The sequence below is a fragment of the Typha latifolia genome, chromosome 2 (genome assembly GCF_019914945.1).
Source record: "Typha latifolia isolate L0001 chromosome 2, TyphaL0001v2, whole genome shotgun sequence".
Lineage (NCBI taxonomy): Eukaryota > Viridiplantae > Streptophyta > Magnoliopsida > Poales > Typhaceae > Typha > Typha latifolia.
This window is the reverse complement of record NC_133087.1, coordinates 16,868,203-16,887,777: the sequence shown is the minus strand read 5'-3', so window position 1 is coordinate 16,887,777 and position 19,575 is coordinate 16,868,203. Positions and strand designations below refer to the sequence as shown.

Sequence of the window (19,575 nt, the reverse complement as noted above, 5' to 3'; positions counted from 1 at the left end):
TTTCTATCTCACATTCATACATTCAGTATTTTATCTCCTATATGCACTTCACATGCTGTTTCTGCAATGAGTCATATAAGTTTCTTTTTCAGCAAAATCATACAATAACTGTTGTGCTACATTGTTTTCAATTACTATTCAATGGCAATACTTATTGTGGACAGCCTAAAATAATAAAGTTGAACTCTCACCTATACTATAAAAAATTGTGTCAATATTTACCTCTATAGGTGAAATTGGCTTTTTGGGGGCAAATTCTTCTTCTCCGTCATGCCATTGATAGGGGTGTCAAAGTAGTGGTAAGGGCCGTAGGCCACTACTGTTGGAACCAAAATGCAGAATGCAAGAAGAGAATAAATAAATAAATAAATAATAAAGAGAAATTTTAAGTAGTTCACACAATTCGGACTACATTCATAGAGATCTCACTAGTTTTACTATGTAAAAATAATTCTTTCAACCCAAAAATAAGAACTCTACGCTCTTCCTCTTTTTTCTTCTACAAAGCTCTCGGAATGATATCACCAACCACCTATTAAGGGATCTCACAGGCTTTTAAATTTCATGAAAAATTACGACTCTGTTCCAACACAAAAGACTTATGGTCTCTATATTTTTAAACATTTTTTCAAGGTGAATTAGAACGGCTTAAATAACTCCTTTGTAAATTCGAACAACTTCTTGAATGTGTTCGAATGACCAATATGGAGATGGGCAAATTTGTCTGATTCGTCTCAGCCCTTAACAACTAGGACCGGCCGAAATGACCATCACTTGATTCCGGAGTAGCGACGTTCTTGTTGAAATCCGTTGGCATAGTTTTTGAGTGGCCACTTCTACTATCCTTGTTAGTTTCTCAATTAAGTGGCCAGTGATTGCAGCACTGATTGCACTCATTGGTTGCTTTCAGCATGGCCTTCCATTTCGTCGAGGTTGTCATTGTCCTTGGCATTCGGACAAGGAGATAAAATCAAACACAGCAAAAATAATTCCTCACTAAATTACATCTAATAACTTAATTAGTTCATTAATGAATATTTAATGCTGGCCGAGCAGAACTAGATAGCCTTCGAAAATAACGAATAAATTTTAAGGCCAAATAAATTGAACCAAACTAAAATAGAAATATCTCTGACTGTACCAACTAAGCATCGAAACACATCCAATAAGTGATCATCCGTTTGCTTTCTTCTCCATTAAAATAATCAGGGGAAGTAGACCAGTAAAATTAGTGACGTTTGCTTGCACATAATGCATATGGAAAGAATGAACGAATGGAATTTGCATCTAAACATAATACCTATTAAACAGAATTGCCCATGTAATCAAGACCTTGGCCAAGAGCTGAAATAAGAGTAATCAAGACAAAATTATATCATCCCGGCCACAAAGATGAGAAGATATCCTTCCTGACAATTGCTGAAGCCAATATATTATACACAAATGGACTGACCAGCAATAATCAGATGATAATATAATACCTCGATCTTAGTTCCATCTCATGTCATTTACTGTTATCTTCTTTTCTTAGACACTTTTCCTCATGTTGCTTGCAGTAATTAGATGGTAATGCAATGGTGACATATCACCCGCCTTCCCAAATCTTTTCTCGTAACAGTCCCATAACTCAAACCTAATAGGAAGCAAATCATGGAGGACTCAGTTAAGTTAGCACTTCAAAGGTTGATGGAAATTTCATGAAGGAAAAATATATGTGAATTGCATACCAGTATGCCAAGAATTGGAATGGTGCATACTTCCCATAGATTGCATCTATGTCCCTCTGAACAAAACGAGTGGTGGAATATCTTTTATGAAACTGCAAAAAGATTCCAAAGCCATTAATTTTTTATTTCTAGGAGCATGGCAAAGTCCAAGAAAAGATTACCTGTTTTAAATGCCTAATTGTTTCAGTATCAGCTGGAATTCTATGGTAGAAACCCATGCACATAAGAACATTGGCACGTGTGAAAGGACCAAAGCCGCATATTCCAGATAACTCCTCATTCAGCTTGTCATATGTGAGTAGCGTGAACTCTTGACATAATTCTTCGAGCATACTCAGATCTACCTTGTGCTCCACAATATTTTGGGCAAGTGACACAATACGTTGCGCTCGATATCCAAGTTTACAGCGTTTAGCCAAACAATCTGCATCAAGGATAGCCAATTCTTCTGGACTAGGAAAATCTCCAAGTTGAGTCGATTGGCAAGGCAAATGTCCTGAAATATGATCGGCAGCAATGGCGATATCAGTTCTACTACCGGTTGGGAGTTTGGAAGAGTTGGAGCTGCTGTTTGTTTCCCCTATAAATGAGGAGTCCAGAGAGGACTTCTCCTTCTTTTCTGAATACTTGGCTTCTAATTTCATCACCACATCATGTTTGATTTCACGTTCTCTTTTACGTTCTCTAGACTGAGGTGTCTTTGGTTGGAAATCCTCAGAAAGAGTAGAATGGTTGTCTAGTTGAAGCTCACATAGTGCTCTAGCCATTGACAAAGATCTTGACCACCTGCAACAAGCAGGAATTATCATCACATGAATGGCTTGCAGAATCAACCTCCAGGAGCAACAGAAAATTAATATATGGCGTCAGGATTGTTGGACCACAATGTTTGTGGGAAATTAGCTTCAATTAGAAATACCATCCTAGTCAATTAAGAGTACACAATAATGTAGTAAGGTCACAGTATAAATGTTTAAACAGAAAGTTGATTAGCTAGAAGAGGAGTCAAAGGTATAAAAAGTAGCCTTCTTAAACTGTTCTAAGTCTTTGATATAGAAGAATCACCATACAAAAAGAAGAATTTTCATACTCCAGATAGTGCATAAATGGTTGTTCTTTTCTTTCTACAAACTTCTAGCACTTGCAATCATCCTTAATCTCTTTGCAATACGTCCTACAAAGTCTACATAAAGAGCAGAATGCGCATGCACTTACTGACAATTGCAGAGCAGGATGCACTTGACCATGTCTTCGAACAACGTCGGGGACCGAAATATCCGTCCGAATCCACTCTCTTTAGCCGCCTCATGGAGATTGTGGAACTCCCCGATCACTCTATCGTTCTCGTCCGATATCCGAAGCATCCGGCGCACCTGTGCCTGCAATTCCAATCTCATTCGGGTAATCTAACAAACATTAAGATTACAATGCGAAAGTATGTGGCGGTTAGTGTTCTAATACCAAGATGCCATTTTGGTCTTGAGAGGAGAGGGATGAGGTGCCGAAGATTGAGATGAGAAGAGGATCAGAGGGAGAAGGGTGGGAGATACGGACGGGAAGGGAGAGAGAGGAGGAGATGAGGCGAAGAGGGCGGAGGAGGGTTTTTGAGACTGGGTCCCAGCGGTTGGGAGCCATCATGAAGAGGCCATGGCTGCATACGGCTTTCTCCAAGTTGAAGGTTGTGGTTTCTTTGAAAGCTAGCTGGAGAGACACGACGCACCGGTAATCCGCTTTGCCGCCGGTTTCTTCTCCTTTGCTCATCTTCTGTTTGTCAAAATGCAAGAATGAAGTTTGGTTATTTTGCAACTGAAGTCAGTTGTGTGACAAAGTAGCATAAAGTTTGACCCTTAGCAACTTGGCATGGGATTGTATCTTTGTGGCGCATATACATACTCGAAACCGAATGCAAGCCCAACTAACTGGAGTAAATGACTCATGAACCTCGGATGAAGAGATTTGTACGACACCCCCAACTTAGTCTTTGGCGGATGCAGAGGGCTTCAAAGGCCCAAAGAAAAATAGCTCCTCTTATCAGGCCTCAATTCGAAAGGATTAATTAGGTATTTTTTCTATAATTAAGGGAGTTATGGGTTTAACTTCAACCTCAAATAATATAATAGAAAAATTATTTGGTAGTTTAGTGACTTGGCTCAACGACTCGACTCGGTTGATAGCTCGACGATGCGATTGGTTTAGAGGAGCAGCTTGGCAACGCGATGGCTTGGAGTAGCTCTCAGTAACGTTTGGTTTAGAGTAATTGTTCGACGACGCATATGACTTGAATCGTAAACTAGATGGCTTGCTAATATTAGCTAAAAGTTTAATGGAACATAAGTGTCTGACTCTATATCTAGAAAGACTTGACTATTTATTTAGCCCTTATCTAGTCTTTAAGCTCACGAATGATTAAAAAAAAGATCAATTAAAGCATAGCATGCTATACAAAGCATAATATGTATTAGAATTAAAGTTTGTAGTCCTCTTCTTTTGTTTGAAGAGATTAGAAGTTGGAACCCCTTGTCGAAGTGGTAGCTCAAACAGGCCTATATCTTAAGCCTGAAGCGTCGATCTTGAGCCCACTGACATATGGATCACCAATCCCTATCAGTCCAAAGTTACAAGGGCCCATCTGTGAGATCCTGCAACGTTCTACTATTGTGTAAGTTGGGTGATATCTATCAAGATCCAGAACCACTATATATGGGGAATCCCAGTGAGGTCCCAGATATCACGGGACGCTTCCCCTTTATAATGGTGGGAGACATCTCCAGGAACGGAGAGGACGAGACATACGAGTGGAGTCTTATTCTGAGATGGCAGTGGAGAAATATGCTTGGAACTTCATTGGATTCCATGCAACACATTGACTTATCCGAGGGGCCAACATTTTGGCACAAGAAGAGGAAAAGCAGATGCCTGCTCTTGGGATGGAGACAAGAGTAAATCACAATTAATGAGGTGGATGATCGCTTCAATGCAACTCAGGTTGCAGGAATTTACTGCAGTGCTGCTAGGTCTTCACATTGGCTATGAAACTTCTCTCGAGAGGTTGCTTTCAGCTTTAATTGTTCACCATGGTCCATTAACTAATTTGATGTTACTAGGAATAAATGATGTAGTTCTCAAGCCAAGGACACCTAAGTATTAATCAAAAGGCTACTGATAGAGATTATGGATTCGATTACACTCACAAACATTATAATTAATATTTTTTTATTTGATGAAAAATATATTTTTTTTTCTATTAAAAATAAAACTACATAAATTTACCTTAAAAAAATATCCATACTGAGATACATATTGATTGCCTAAAAATTGACCAAACAACCCCTGCCCCCCTCTCTCTCTCTCTCTCTCTCTCTCTCTCTCTCTCTCTCCTCTCCTAACATCTCATCTTTTCCATGTCTAAAGGCATAAAGTAGCCAACTGTAGCAAAGTGGCTTTAAAGTGTTGAATTTGAACTGAAGCTGGTGGAAAGTTCAACCTGCAATAAGTGGCTTTAAAAGTTTGTGAAATTTTATGGATCAAAAAGTCTTTGACCCATAGTTATCTACTTTATAGCATATAAAATAATCCTTCTTTCCACAAGCACACCACCCAACCCAAACAATACAAACTATAGTGTGATTAGCCAATGAACTGCTAAGACTAAAAATTAAAACCAAATCTTATCTATCATCCAAGGGTTCCTCGTTGTTTGATAACAATTTTATCATCAACTTGTAATCTTATCTTAGAGGATCAGGACCTTACATTTGTCCTTTAGTAAAACTATATGAACATGTCAGTGATCATGTGGAAGAGTGGTTGTCCAAGAATTATATACTGCCACATGATGAGACAATCGAAGTTTCCTCTTTATTTCACGAGGAAAACTTAATCTACCAGTTTATCCAAACTCTTTTATAGCCAATTGCAAACAGCTGAGGTGGCGAATTTTGATAGGATTTCTCCTATAGGATTAATCACTCAACATGGGACCATATAGCTTGCCACTTTGTTAGTATATAATTAACTTACAATAAAGGAAGAATAGTACAATTACAAGTCGATGGAAGTCGGATATGGGAATATTGACCATTATTAAGTCGGATTTGGTCATATTAATTCATTGTACGGGTTAATTAATAGCGATTTTAATTGCATTCCTTGGCTGGGTTGGTAGTAATCTTTGATAAAGAATCATTTAGACATTGTGATTAGGGGGAGTATAAACTTTGTAATCGAATAATAAAGAAAAGTGCCAATAGTCGTGCAGAGATCACGAGATTCTTTTCGTCCTTTGCTCAACTCACAGCACGCAAGCATGATTGCTTTGTCTCTTTAGCATGCCAGGCGAACTCGAATCACTTTGATATTTATATGAGCTATTCAACCATAACTAATTAATTATTGTATTAGTTATGCACATCCGAATAATTTTCTTACTCATAGTAAACGTCACCCATCTCTTGGAATCTTGGGTTGGCCAAAGGTCCCTATTTAGAAGAAATATAATACTTATTAATCAAACTGTTTATTTCTTTTTAATTTCTCAGAAATAATTTTATTTAGAGATATGCAAATAAGCACTTGGCTGAGTTATCCATTGGAGATTATTATGGGCAAAGGGACTCTTAATCTAATAGTGCCAACTAAGCAATTAATAAACAAACTAATAATAGAAGTTTGTATAGACATTACTAACTCGTTGCTTATGCTATTGAGCGATAATAAAGAAAGAAGGCTAGAAACAGGTTGTATCAATGCGCCGTAGGACCACGGAAAGAAGCCTTTATCACGCAAGCACATGATAAGGTCCGTTACTTGCCCTTCTTATCTTCTTTTCCTTTTGCACCCGGAAGTAAAGGAAAATTTCATTTACCTCCCTCTCTTTTATTGACCTGTTTTGACATAAGGTGTGAAATGTAAAATGTCTCTGACTAGGAACGAATAAACGAGCTACTTCGTTAATTCTCCCCCAATAAACATAGAAGTATCTATATTCTAGGGACTTTGTTTTTTTTTTCATTTCACACCCTATATTGTATATTTATTGATGGGGTATTTATTTTGTATGATTTAGCAAAGAAGGCAAGGTTTAAAATAGAAATCTATTTACTGATCCAACAATAAGGTTAGAGTTTAATATTCTACTCTTTATTTTTTTTTCTTTTTTCTTTTCGGTTACCACCTTCTTCTACTGTCCAAAAAGCGAAACGCACCCCAAAAGTTTCCAACCGATTGACCCCTCAGCTGCGTCGTTTCTCTCCTCCTCCTCCCACCACCAACCCTTCTCTCTCTCTCTCTCTCTCTCCTTCTTCGATTCTTCTCTTGAGATCTCCAAGATCTTCTACTCCGCCATGGGCTACCTCTCCTGCCGCGCCGACTCTTCCGTCGCTACCTGCCGCTCCATATCCTCTGTCTCCCCCCACGCTGTCCACAGCAAGCGCGCTTCTCAAGAAGCCGGCGGGGAAGATTCCGCCGCCGTCGCCACCATCCACCGGTTCAGCTACGGCGAGCTCGAATCCGCGACCTCCAACTTCTCCGACTCCCACCTCCTCGGCCGCGGCAGCCACGGCGCCGTCTACAAGGCTGTCCTCCCTGTCTACTCTCCCCACCCCGTCGCTGTCAAGCGCCCTTCTCGCCGCCCATCCACCCCAATCCGCGACGAGGTCGAGAACGAGATCGAGATCCTCTCCTCCATCCGCAACCCTCGCCTTGTCAACCTCCTCGGCTTCTCCAATTCCACTTCCAAAGAAGTCCTCCTCGTGGTGGAATTCATGCCCAATGGCACCCTGTTCGACCTCCTCCACTCCAATCCCAACCCCCCTGGGTGGCCTCGCCGTGTCCGCCTCGCCCTCCAGACGGCGAAGGCCCTCCTCGTCCTCCACTCCGCTCGCCCCCCGGTCATACACCGCGACGTCAAGTCCGCCAACGTCCTCCTCGACCGCCACTTCCACGCCCGCCTCGCCGACTTCGGCCTCGCCATTCAGGCCGCCAATGCCGGCCTCTCAACTCCCCCCGCCGGAACCCTCGGGTATCTCGACCCTTCTTATGTGACCCCCGAGAATCTCAGCACTAAGACGGACGTGTTCAGTTTTGGGATACTGCTTCTTGAGATCATGAGCGGGAGGAAGGCCATCGATGTCGCGCATTCCCCACCATCGGTGGTGGAGTGGGCAGTTCCTCTATTAAAGAAGGGGAAGGTTGCCGCGCTCTACGACCCACGAATTGCGCCGATGAAGGACGCGGCTATTAGGAGGCAGCTCGCCTCGCTGGCCGCCAGCTGCGTGCGCGCGTGCAAGGAGCGGCGGCCGTCGATGGCGGAGGTGGTGGTTCAGCTCGAGGGGTTGAGTAAAACGGTGTCTTCGAGGAGGGCGTGGAGTGGGTTCCCGGTCGTCGGGAACCCTTGCGCGGTTGTCGACATTGAGAGGACGGTGTCGAAGTCGAACGTTTTGGAAGAGCCGACGAACGCAGATGGTGCGGAGGCGGATGTGATGGTTAGTGTGAAGAAGGGATCCCGCCCTCTGAGGAATGCGAAGGTATTCTCTGAAGGTGGCACAAGGGAGCGAAGAAATCTGAAGGAATTATTGGCGCGGTTTGACGAAGAGCCTAAGCGGAGATCTGACATACGAAGGGCGAGGACACTGCGTGTTGCTAGTCATCATGGTGACAAGAATGGAGAAGCGCAGCTATGGAGGAACAATACCTTAAGGGGAGCCCCATCTGAATTGTTTTCGAGATCAGATGGCTTTGAGAGTTTGAATGGAAAGCTTCATTCTCCAGCCAGAGATCTTCCTTAGATTTGTTCAATTATTTGAAGGCCATTTGCAGTTAAATTCTTCCTTGCTAATTGTGCAATCAACATCGTACCTCGGAGAGACAGCTCAGGAGTTCTTCTGGCTGCTATCTCCAATTGTTGAGTTGGTAATTTCATTTTTTTATGCAATCTAGCAAAAAGGTTGCATTGCCCTATTTCCTGTTTTGGCATCTCAGATTAGTTGCTTGGAATAGTTCCTTCTTCCACATCCTTCGTGTTGCATCAAATTAGAATAGTATACTAGGAACTAATTGTTTCATATCCAATCAAGGTCAGGCTTGATAGAAATGCACATTCAATTTAACTACCTTATCATGGATGATGTGCTTTATCACCTTATGATAAACAGTGACTGTTGTGTTTTACTGTGTGCTAGCAAAATTAGTTTTCTAATGTAGTTGAGAGCTTGAACTTTGCCTTATAGCAGAAAACCTCTCAAAAATGAATTTCGTCATGTATATATGTACATATGCTGATTGATCCTTACTTTCCTCAGAACTTTTGCATATTGATGTTTCTGAATACGAATGGCTCTATGATATAATGAATTCCCTGTGATGAGATTACTGTATCTTGTGGATTCCTATTGTAAATCATGCTATATGTATCTGAGTGACCATGTCGAGAATCTATATCTTAGGGCCTCTTAAACAGAGCATAAAGCAGATGAACATACTACTCGAGAAACTGAAGCTATTGATGGCAATTTCCTCATCTGCGATTATCTCAGTAGAAAATAAGGTGTTCATGATCTTATTGCTTCCAATCATGATTATTGACATTTTACTCGAGTTTCCTCTTCTTTCAGTTCGAGAGTTCTGGTTCCCTACATGTTCATTATTTCCATTTTTAACTAAGATATCTGGAAGTTTGATAATGGTTCTTATGCATATGTGACTCAACAAGTCCTCTACCTTTGGTTCTTACAAACCTTGATTAAAAGTCATTCCTATTAGTGACCAAATAAGCCTTTTAACTATTTAAAAAACTGAATAATGCATGTTCATCACTAGGATATTTAGTATATAGTTCGATTGACTCAGCTTTGATGCTGTATTCTGTTCGTCGTTTATCTTCTCTGCGTACTTTGCAGTGCAAGATACTCCAGCATTAAATCTACTTCATTATTTTCTTATGTTAAAGGCTATTACAGGCTAAGAGATTTGGAGGCTTACAAATGTTTAAGGTTGGCGAAAGGAATATTCCTTGGTACACAGATTTGGCTATTACAGGTCTTGATATTCCTTCAGCAGAAGTGTAGAACTGCATACAACTTGAGTTACAAGATAAAGTGTTTCAGACAGCAGTTTTTTTTCTTTGTTCTAACAGTTTAACTTGATCAGATCAATTTTCACATTCTATCTTAGAATTTTACTCAATCCAATATATATTTCATCCTTGTAGCTAGAATTGCATATGCTGGATGATATGGATTATCTGTAGAATCACTACAAGATAATGGTACTAGCACATAAAGCAGCTTTTATTGGTAGGGGATCTTCTCCTTGATAAATGTTGATGGTTGACATGCTTGTATGTATCCTATCAGCAAGTATCATTTGTTTTAACATCTTTTGTTTTGTAGGCAAGAAGCTTTTCCAGTATCCTGCAGAGGAAACTTTCTGATGCTATTTGAGTTTATATTTGATGGCAAGATAATTGCTCAAGTGGTATCACCTCTGCAACTTCTCTTGTCAGTGATGAAATAAATCGATCTTTTGTTATCTTTCTTCTGCAAATGGTTTGTGACATATTGAAATTTCCCACGCCATGCAACCAAAAGCATGAAGCAGGAAAACTCGAAAAATGGCGTAAATTCTCATTACCCTCGAAATCTGACTTTAGCCCTCGAAATAGATTCCTTGTGCCATAAATCATATCTTTCCTTTCCTCTTAAATAGCTAGAATTCTGAAATTGTCTGTATTGTGGTAATGAAATATTTTGACACTTCTCTTGCTGTTTGCAGAAATCAAGAGAAGTGCTGGCAACAAGAAGAGACAAAAGAGAGACATGATGACAAAGAGGATGAAAGATGAGCTATAAAACAAAGGAACTTGAGAAAAGGGGACAATGCAGAGAAAGGAAGCAATCGGTACACCAGAAACCGACTAAAAAGCTTCAGTCTTTTGTTACAATGCATGCTTGTTTGCACTTAAATTTTTGGTTCTTTTCTCCACATGTGGACATTGCGTGTTAGATTTTCTCTTGATTTTAGTGCCCCCAAGAAAATAATTCTCATATATGCGACGTCAGTGTTGAGCAGTAGCACTGGCGTTATTAAAGGTTCTCTTTGTTGTTATGCTATAAAAGTATCGCCGGTTCTTTCCATTCTCTTTATTGTTTTGCTATATTCTCTTCCAGTAACATTTAGGCAGCAGTACAACAGCTGTTTGATAACAAGGTAAATTGCTGGTATTATCCTTTGATTTCAAAGCCACTATGGAGTACATGGTACACATATTCCGGAAAATATTATGAGTTCATCGAACTGAGTTTGGGATACTGAATTGTTTGAACAAAATAATTGAATCGTTTGAACAAAAACTTGAATGCCCTTATACAAATATCTATAACACCACCACCAGCAAAGCCTTCATTCTCTCTCAAGAGACATTTAAAAAAAAAAACCTTTAGTCCCAACTATTTGGGGGAGTATGCGAACATTTACATCAGATTAATTCATGGAATTAAACTTTGGGATATTATCCACTTACATAAATTAGGTACAATCGACCTCTTCACTAGCACTCTTGAACAAGTGAAATTCTAGTTTGTTGTCAACTCAGAAGGCATAACATTTTTCTGATTGACTTGAGAAAAGAAAATTTCCAGCATTTCTTCACTCAACAACACGCCATATTTGTTGGAGCATACACCATGAACCAGATCGCCTAAGCTTGTTATTTCTGCTGAACGCATTTGAATGTACTCTTGAAGGTTATTCGTGGTTCCATCTACATCAGATGAAAAAGGAGAATGGAAACCATAGTAAGCTCTTATAACTCCAGTAAGTGTCCTGTAGGAGTTGGTGAAATTGCTGAAAAAGAACAGGAAAAAGAAAAGAAGGAAGAGACATGACATAAATTGCCTCATGTAATTTAGTCTCTTTCATCATTAGTTACTGTCAAGACCCCTCAGGCCCAAGCTATATCAGTTATGATTCTCCGTAAATCTGTAAGGAAATCCACAATACCATTTTATCTGTGATTTAGACCCAATTACTTGATCAAAACAATACAAGGTAGCTAATGATGAAAAATGACCCAATTTAGAGCTCCTTGAAAAATGAAAGTAATTAACAAAACCATGTCTTTACAATGTCTCCTGGTGGGGTTCCTGACAAACCCAAATATCTTTTGAAAACTTCGCACTAGAAACAGAGAACTAAATCAAGTTACTTAATTTTTTAAAAAGTAAAAAATTAGTATCATTCTTTTACAGGCTAAACCATTCAACTGATTCCCAGGTCAGCATAGAGATTTTACAAATATTTCAAAAACAACTACTAGTTATCAACTATTTTTTAGGTCCACAAAGATTACATAATCATCCTGAACTAAAATGATACTGAATAAGACAACAATCAGGGTGTTCATACTTCTACACCTGGTAGATATTACACTAAAGAATAAAAAATTAGTATCATTATTTTACGGTATTGTCAGCATAGAGATTTTCTAAATATTAAAAAAAAAACTACTAGTTATCATTTATCAACTATTTTTGAGGTCCACAAAGATTACATAATCATGCTGAACTAAACTGATACTGAATAAGACAACGATCAGGGTATTCATATTTCTACACCTGGTATATATTACAAGATAAGCATGTTCAATGGCACTTGTATTTAACAATTAAACGATATTCAAATATTCTTATTGGTGGAAACAAATCTAGGCTCCTTGAGAACTCAACAAAAAAAAAAATCCCTTAAATTTCTGATAATGGCCTACCAAAGAAGCAACATCAATGAAGAGAAAATCGTGTATAACAGGTATGACATAACAATTTACCTTCTGCAACAATTGGTTCATATGTAGGAGGCAAGGAAACCCAATTCCCTAAGGGATCCTTCATGTGACTTCTGTCAGATGCAAAATAACGAAGAAGTATGGGAGCATGAACAACCCGAAAAAGCCTATATAGATGACAATTGCGATCTTTAGTTAATTTTCTCAGATGGTAAAATAGGAAGCTCATATATTGATAGGATTAGATTTAAATTAATAATTCACAAAATAATGCCTGCTGAATAAATTCGTGTAACTCCGTCATATATATGTTCCTGTACAAATTTCCATACATTTGGAATTTGTGTGCACAAACATAGTTTTCTGCATTTAAGTAAATTGACAAGTATAGTTGAAAAAAAAAATCTGTATCTATGTTTGTTAGGACTTAGGATGCATTTAAATACATATATATGCATAGCAGGAGAAATTTAGCAAAAGTATTTCACACAATGTCAACCACAATAATAAAAGATGTAGTTATTACCTTCTATAGATGGAATTACCAAACGAAAGTGGCCGGATAGCTTCATTAATATACTGCTTGAGAGGAGATGGCAATGGGAGACTTGTATCCAAATCCCACGCTAGCACAAGACCATTCCCTTGATTTCGCTTCACCTTACATAGCCACCATTCACAGGTGCAAGATAAATAATTGTTTCAGTAATCAGAGAAGCTTATCATACCGAATTTATATTAATGATAAGTTTCAGCTTTCACCTGGGTACATATCACATGATAGTCCCACAAAACAAGCCCATCAATTGTTTTGCTTGCCTTTTGATACCACAATGGAATCTTGGAATGGCATGTAAAAAGAATTCATATCAGAATCAGTAACGACTCCTGGCAGCAGAAAAGATGTTATGCCTTTGTAACAATCTCGACTTAAATCCACTAAGGTTTTATCTACAGCTGGAGGGGTAGGATAAGGTAAATCTACAAGCATGTCTCAATATAGCTAGTAAATTTCAATGTGCATTAGCTTAGTAATCCTTTTCTTCAAATGGAAGCTTTAAAAATCAGAGTTTCTGTTGACTAATAATTTAATAAAAATCCAAGATAGGAAATAAATTTTTACTTAATTTGACTACATTTAAGCGATTTAAAACTTCCATGGAAGATAAATATTTAAGAAAAATGAAAAAGATTAACCTTTTTCTCCTCATTGGATATGAACACAACGAAAAGATCAAGTCCTACTGGATCTGCAATTCCACTCGCACTAAGCTTCTTACACAAAAAGTAGACATTCTCCTCACTACAAGATAACAATCAAAGTTTTCTTTTCCGTGAATAAACCTAGTATATAACTTCATTAGGGGAAAGAGCAGTAAAAATAGAGTAATCAATTGAGGAAAATCATATCGAATCCAGCCACAGACGATTGATTACATGATAGGAAATGAGAAATAGGTTAAAAAATTGTTATTCCTTAAAATAAGAAGACGAGAGAAAGAGAGGAGGTACCAGTAGAAAGGGGTGTAGGTAAATGAGGAGGCGTCGAGCGAGGATGAAGTCGATGACGAAGGGGATGGAGGAGGCGGCGGAGAGAGAGTTAGATCGTGGCTGCGTTGGTTGTTGTCGGATTCGCCGTCATCCGCCATAAAGATGGGCAAGGCTCAAAAGGGCGACTGCTCTTTAGACAGAAGGTAGGGTACCCACAAAAATTTATGGTTTTCAAACCTGTCGGTTCTCCAATATCCACGAAATTTGTGCTCTTTTGAAGGATCGAGATTCAGGTGTAAGTTTGTCCGAGTATGTTGTTAGATTAATACCAGCATAATAATTGTGTGTATTCAACAACTAAGATCATATTCCCAAAAAAAAATATAATAAGGAGTTATAGAATTTGAGTGATAATCGTGATCTAAGTTATTTTTCAAATATGTGTGAGTTTTAGGGTTCCGATTGCATTCAATTAAATTTTGCAGCCATCTTCCACTCCCTAATGAGAGCTTCACTCAAATAAAATTGCTCAGTGGTTGGGTTAGCTAAGCTGATGTGTTTATTGTAAGGCAATGACAGGTCTAGGTTACCAACTTTGTATAATAAAAACCAATAAGCAATTTGCTATTGATTTCCTTAATTATTCGGTTCTGCCCTTCTCTTGTTTCCTTGACTTTGACTACTCGATTTCAGATTCTCGTTTATGCAACTACATAGTTAGCGGTATCCTCTATATCTCTCAGTTGATCTATTTCTCTTCTTCAGCATGGCTGTCCTAGCCTTTCTGGATTCAATTGTTTGTGTTCTCGTATCTCGGTTATGGAGTCCCCTGATCGCCCACCTTGGTTACCTCACACAAACGGATGAAAACGTCACGAATTTAAGCATCGCAATTGAGAGATTAGACGCCAGGAGAAGCGACGTCAACGTACGGCTCGAGATCTCGGAGAGAAAGCAAGAAGCTTGCAATCATGAAGTCAGAGAGTGGCTGCAGAGCGTGGACCGTGTTGCGCACGAGGTGGAGGAGATAAAGAACAATTACAAGAAGGGGAGATGCTTTCTTAGCTGTTGGTCAAAGTACAAGATAAGCAGTGGAGCCGCCAAGAAGCTGAAGGAAGTTGAAGACATGCATAAGAGAGGCGCGTTCACCGACGTCAGCGTGAAGCTGCCGCCGTCTTCGGTGCAGGAGAAGCCCACCGCTACTTCTGCAGGAGGAGTCCAGTACAATCTAAAGAAGGTTCTTAGCTACCTCAAAGATGACGGAGTGGGGATGGTAGGGATATGGGGCATGGGTGGGGTTGGGAAGACCACTCTACTCAAGGAAATCAATAACTACTTCTTGTGTGGTATTCAAGAAAACTATGGCTTTGATCTCGTTCTCTATGTTGTGGCATCCAGAGGTTGTCAACCAGAACAGCTACAAGCAGATATAGCTGAGAGGTTGGGGTTGTTCTTGAAGCCTGGTTCAAGTATAGAATCTCGGGCCTCGGTAGTCTTCAACTTCCTAAAGAAAAAGAGATTCTTGTTGTTATTAGATGATCTCTGGGAGTTTGTGGACCTAACAGACATTGGAATTCCACATCCTGATGGCCAGAGGAAGCACAAGCTAGTATTAGCAACGCGTTTCGAGAATGTGTGTGGGTATATGGAAGCACATAAGAGGATCAAAGTAGATACTTTGGGACCAGAGGAGGCATGGCAACTGTTTGTAGAAAAGGTTAGTGAAGATATTATCAGTTCTGATAGTGTAATTGAAGAACTAGCTAAGGAAGTTGCTAAGGAATGTGGGGGCTTGCCACTTGCTCTCATCACAGTCGGACGGGCAATGTCGACGAAGAGGACCTACCAAGAATGGCAGCACGCACTTGCATCGCTGAAGAAGTCGCGCGTTCATGAGATTTCAGGTATGTCGGACCTCAGCTCTGTGCATACAAGACTAAAACTTAGTTATGAGAGTTTGCAGGATGATAGGATCAAATCCTGTTTCTTGTGTTGCTCGCTATGGCCTGAGGGTTATTCTATCGTCAAATTTGAACTAATCCAATGTTGGATGGGGTTAGGATTGCTAGAGAACAGTGGTACACCGGATGAAACGTATGACAAGGGTTACTTTATCATCGAAAGCTTAAAGAAAGCTTGCATGCTTGAGCCTGGTGACATTGAATACGAAGAGGTGAGACTACACGACATCATCCGAGACATGGCTTTATGGATAGCTACTGGGAGTGAAGAGGGGAAATGGATATTGCAAGCAGGATCCGGACTGAAGAAATTACTTAAGGAAGACATTGAGAAGTGGAAAGAAGCTGAAAAACTATCACTTATGTGTAATTATATCAAAGAACTACCACATACACTTGATTGTCCTAACCTCGTATTCCTTTCACTCCAGCAGAACTTCCAGTTGAAGACAATCCCACCTTCCCTTTTCCCAAGCTTAGCAGCTCTTACATTCTTGGATTTATCTTGGGATCCCATCAAAGAGCTCCCAAGAGAGATCGGTTTATTAGTTCAGCTTAGGTATCTCAATCTTAACCGAACAGATATCAAAACACTGCCAGAGGAGGTTGGACATCTAAAGAAATTAGAGTATTTGCACATATGTTATATGGATAACCTGAACAGAATACCCTCTGGAGTTATATCAGGTCTATCAAGGCTACGAATTCTGAACCTATATGGAAATAAATATGCAGGTCATGAAGTGGATGAGAATATAATTGGATCAAGCAATCCTGGAGAGGAGAATGAATTTACTGTTGAGGAATTGGCTTGTCTCACTGCAGAATCAAAAGCTCTCGGAATATCACTGAAAAATATTAGTACTTTGCAGAGGCTCTATAGGGTGCCCGGTCTACAAATGCGACTCCTTGGATTCTATAAATTGGAAGGAGAGATCTCTCTTAATATCCATATACCGCAGAGCCTTGTGGCGGTAAATATTCGAGAGTGTCTCAGCTTAGAACAGATATTATTCCAACGTCAAGTTGGGAATTCTTATCTAAGGCTAGAATTTATAACTCTGTGGGATCTACCCAAACTGGAAAAGATTATATTAGAGGAGCCTCTTCTTCGAAGCGTCCGTGTTCTCACATTTGGAAGAAACGATAAGTTGAATGATCTTACGTTGGTTTTGAAGCTCCCGTGTCTTGAGCATTTAGATTTGTCATTCTGTAACAATATCAAACAGGTGGTAGACACCAAAGAGCTGAGAGAAGATCAGCTGATTTATGCATTTCATAGGCTCAAGATTCTGCAGCTGAATCACCTACCGAACTTAGATTCCATCTGCGATACTGCATTGGTTTTTCCTTCTTTGGAGTACATCGACGTGTCTGTGTGTCCGTCGCTAAAGAAGCTACCTTTCCGGGCAGAGACTACCAACTCCGGCAAACTTAAGCAGATCAGGGGTGAGAAGAGATGGTGGGATGGGTTAGAATGGGAGAATGGAAGCATGCTATCTTCTCTCCTCCCCTTCTTTCGAATGTCTGAGAGCAATCTACTAGCCTCTCGGCCAGATCTAGCAAATACTCCTACGATGTCGTCTCCGAATGCATTTTTCACTAAGCGAAAGCCGATGCTCCACTCCTCCTCTCGGTTCTCGTCACATCTGCAATCAATATTTGAAGCCGAAGGTCACGCGTCTCTTGAAGATTCGATGCTAAAGTCTAACAACTTTAATGAGTAATCTATTAATCCCCCATTGATGAAGATGGTCACATTAGCGGCAGCAAAATGTATTTTATATTTAATTTATGTGCTTTTTTTTTCTATATATACATCTTTAATATATAAATCTTTTTTGTTCAATGATATACTTAAAAATTGAATTCAATTTTTTTTAGAATAAATGCAAATCTAATATATTTTATTATAGGTCTTCTTCTGTACCATTCATATCTACCTTTCTTTTTTCTAATAAAACATCTGTGGACTAATTTTTTTATTAAACCCCAAAAGTGCAATCCCCACCCATAGGTGGATGAGACCAGATTCTACAAAGGCTCATTCTGCTTACTAGTCTAGCTAGCGAGTGAGCAAGAGTATTATTGCTCCTGCTCGTAAAACAAATCTTGATATGAGGTAACTTGTGCATCCACCATCTGCATTCCTTGATCATGTTTAGAATCACCCAGCTGTGTCCAAACTATCTGCGGCATTAACAACTTTAACCACTGTTTATAAGTCACTAAATAGCGAGCAACGAGAAGTGGCATTCATTTTGGATAGCTCTTTCAGACCCTCTAAGAGCGCCACTGCTTCTCCCATTTGTGCACCTATACAATAGTTCATAAATAACGATTTTCCCAAGCAAAAACATTCGGAACTCGCATATTTGCAATACTAATGCCCCCCTTGCAACTTCCTTTCCATGCAGCATCAACCCAGCAGATAACCTCACCCCTTGAGGAATGCACCACTTCCTCCTCCTCCTCTCTCCCCACAGTTGGAGGGAGTGGTTGGTCGATGTTAGCGAGGCTACGGTTCACAAGTCTGTCTACTTCCACCAATATTTCAATAGGGTTAACCTCCATTTGCCTAAACACTCAACTATTTCTAGCTTTCCAGATGGCCCACATAATGAAATACACATATGTGAGTTGTTCAGTAGAGAAGGAGTCGCTCAGCTCCAGGATCCACAGGTCCAACCTCGAGGGACAGCGATCAATCTTGCAACACAACTTTGAAGCAAACCACACTGCCCTGGCCATATTGCACCTGAACCAAAGATGCTCAATAGTCTCGTTCTTAGGTCTGTAGATAGTGCAGGTGGCACTAATAGTAGAAATGTGTCTGCGCAACACCTTCAAACCTATCTATTTTTCTAGGTAAAAAGGATTCTAACAATTGATATACTTACGGTATAATAGGGACACTGAAATTAATAGATGGTTAATTATTTCCAAATTATAATCTTAGTTTAATAAAATAGTTTTTTTTTGCATGTATAACCTTTTAAAAAATATCTTTTTTGCATATATATCCTCCTAAAGCTGATATTTATACGTATACCCTTTTAAAATATTTTATTTGTATATATATATCCTTTTCTAATTAATATTTGACTATATACCATTCTAAAAATCTCTTATATATATATATATATACACACACACCATTTTAAGTCGGTGACTATTTAACGAATTCTTTTACATGTAGATCCTTGAAAAAAATATTTTTATATATTTTTTTTAAATTTCATATTTGTATGTATATCCCTCATATTATTTTCTTGATAATTAGATTATCTTAGTAATTTATCAAATAAAAGACATATATATTCTTAACTGAGTTTAATGTGTGTGTGTATATATATATATATCAAAATAAGGGTATTAGTATCTTTTGTTAGTTAACTTGATACAAAAATTTGATTAGATTTTATCTCTTCAATTATTTTTTTACTTACTTACATATATATCTTATTAGTTTAATATTAATTTAAAAAATTTAATAATAGATCGATAATTAAATTTAAATTGAAGTCTATATATCTCCTATAAAATAACGAATCAAATTTAAACTGTTGATATCTCCAACAATCAAGACATAATTATATCTTACAAGAGGTAATAGATT

The 19,575-nt window shown here is 39.0% G+C and overlaps 4 protein-coding genes across 17 annotated transcripts; 2 read left to right on the top strand and 2 right to left on the bottom strand.

Annotated features, from left to right (window-relative positions):
* Positions 1-422: 422 nt before the first annotated feature.
* LOC140781168 (uncharacterized) lies at positions 423-3,699 on the bottom strand. Of its 3 annotated transcripts, none has more exons than XM_073127006.1 (6): positions 3,189-3,590; positions 2,943-3,106; positions 1,889-2,513; positions 1,728-1,819; positions 1,482-1,633; positions 423-944 (listed from the first exon to the last, which is right to left on the bottom strand). In XM_073127006.1, exons 1-5 carry the CDS (start codon positions 3,486-3,488, stop codon positions 1,528-1,530), a joined length of 1,287 nt encoding a protein of 428 aa, XP_072983107.1. In that variant the 5' UTR covers positions 3,489-3,590; the 3' UTR covers positions 423-944; positions 1,482-1,527. The 3 variants fall into 3 exon arrangements, with proteins under 3 accessions (XP_072983107.1, XP_072983106.1, XP_072983108.1); XM_073127005.1 differs by lacking the exon at positions 423-944 and adding an exon at positions 3,621-3,699 and having other exon boundaries at positions 1,281-1,633; positions 3,189-3,491; XM_073127007.1 differs by lacking the exon at positions 423-944 and having other exon boundaries at positions 1,281-1,633; positions 3,189-3,491; positions 3,573-3,647.
* A 3,199-nt stretch (positions 3,700-6,898) lies between these two features.
* On the top strand, positions 6,899-10,858 carry LOC140781736 (serine/threonine-protein kinase-like protein At3g51990). Of its 11 annotated transcripts, none has more exons than XM_073127892.1 (5): positions 6,899-8,636; positions 9,683-9,761; positions 9,934-10,018; positions 10,115-10,199; positions 10,497-10,858. In XM_073127892.1, the coding sequence occupies exon 1, from the start codon at positions 7,070-7,072 to the stop codon at positions 8,510-8,512; it is 1,443 nt and encodes a 480-aa protein (XP_072983993.1). In that variant the 5' UTR covers positions 6,899-7,069; the 3' UTR covers positions 8,513-8,636; positions 9,683-9,761; positions 9,934-10,018; positions 10,115-10,199; positions 10,497-10,858. The 11 variants fall into 11 exon arrangements, with proteins under 11 accessions (XP_072983993.1, XP_072983996.1, XP_072983994.1 ...); XM_073127895.1 differs by having other exon boundaries at positions 10,115-10,340; XM_073127893.1 differs by having other exon boundaries at positions 9,673-9,761.
* Positions 10,859-10,990: 132 nt separating this feature from the next.
* Positions 10,991-14,153, bottom strand: LOC140781737 (protein N-terminal glutamine amidohydrolase). 2 transcript variants are annotated; one of them, XM_073127899.1, is made up of 6 exons: positions 14,017-14,153; positions 13,702-13,807; positions 13,267-13,344; positions 13,031-13,164; positions 12,547-12,671; positions 10,991-11,484 (listed from the first exon to the last, which is right to left on the bottom strand). In XM_073127899.1, exons 1-6 carry the CDS (start codon positions 14,151-14,153, stop codon positions 11,297-11,299), a joined length of 768 nt encoding a protein of 255 aa, XP_072984000.1. In that variant the 3' UTR covers positions 10,991-11,296. The 2 variants fall into 2 exon arrangements, with proteins under 2 accessions (XP_072984000.1, XP_072984001.1); XM_073127900.1 differs by having other exon boundaries at positions 12,547-12,617.
* LOC140781735 (disease resistance protein RPS2-like) lies at positions 14,068-17,752 on the top strand. Its single transcript, XM_073127885.1, has 2 exons — positions 14,068-14,198; positions 14,761-17,752. The coding sequence occupies exons 1-2, from the start codon at positions 14,158-14,160 to the stop codon at positions 17,681-17,683; spliced, it is 2,964 nt and encodes a 987-aa protein (XP_072983986.1). The 5' UTR covers positions 14,068-14,157; the 3' UTR covers positions 17,684-17,752.
* The last annotated feature ends 1,823 nt before the right edge of the window (positions 17,753-19,575 follow it).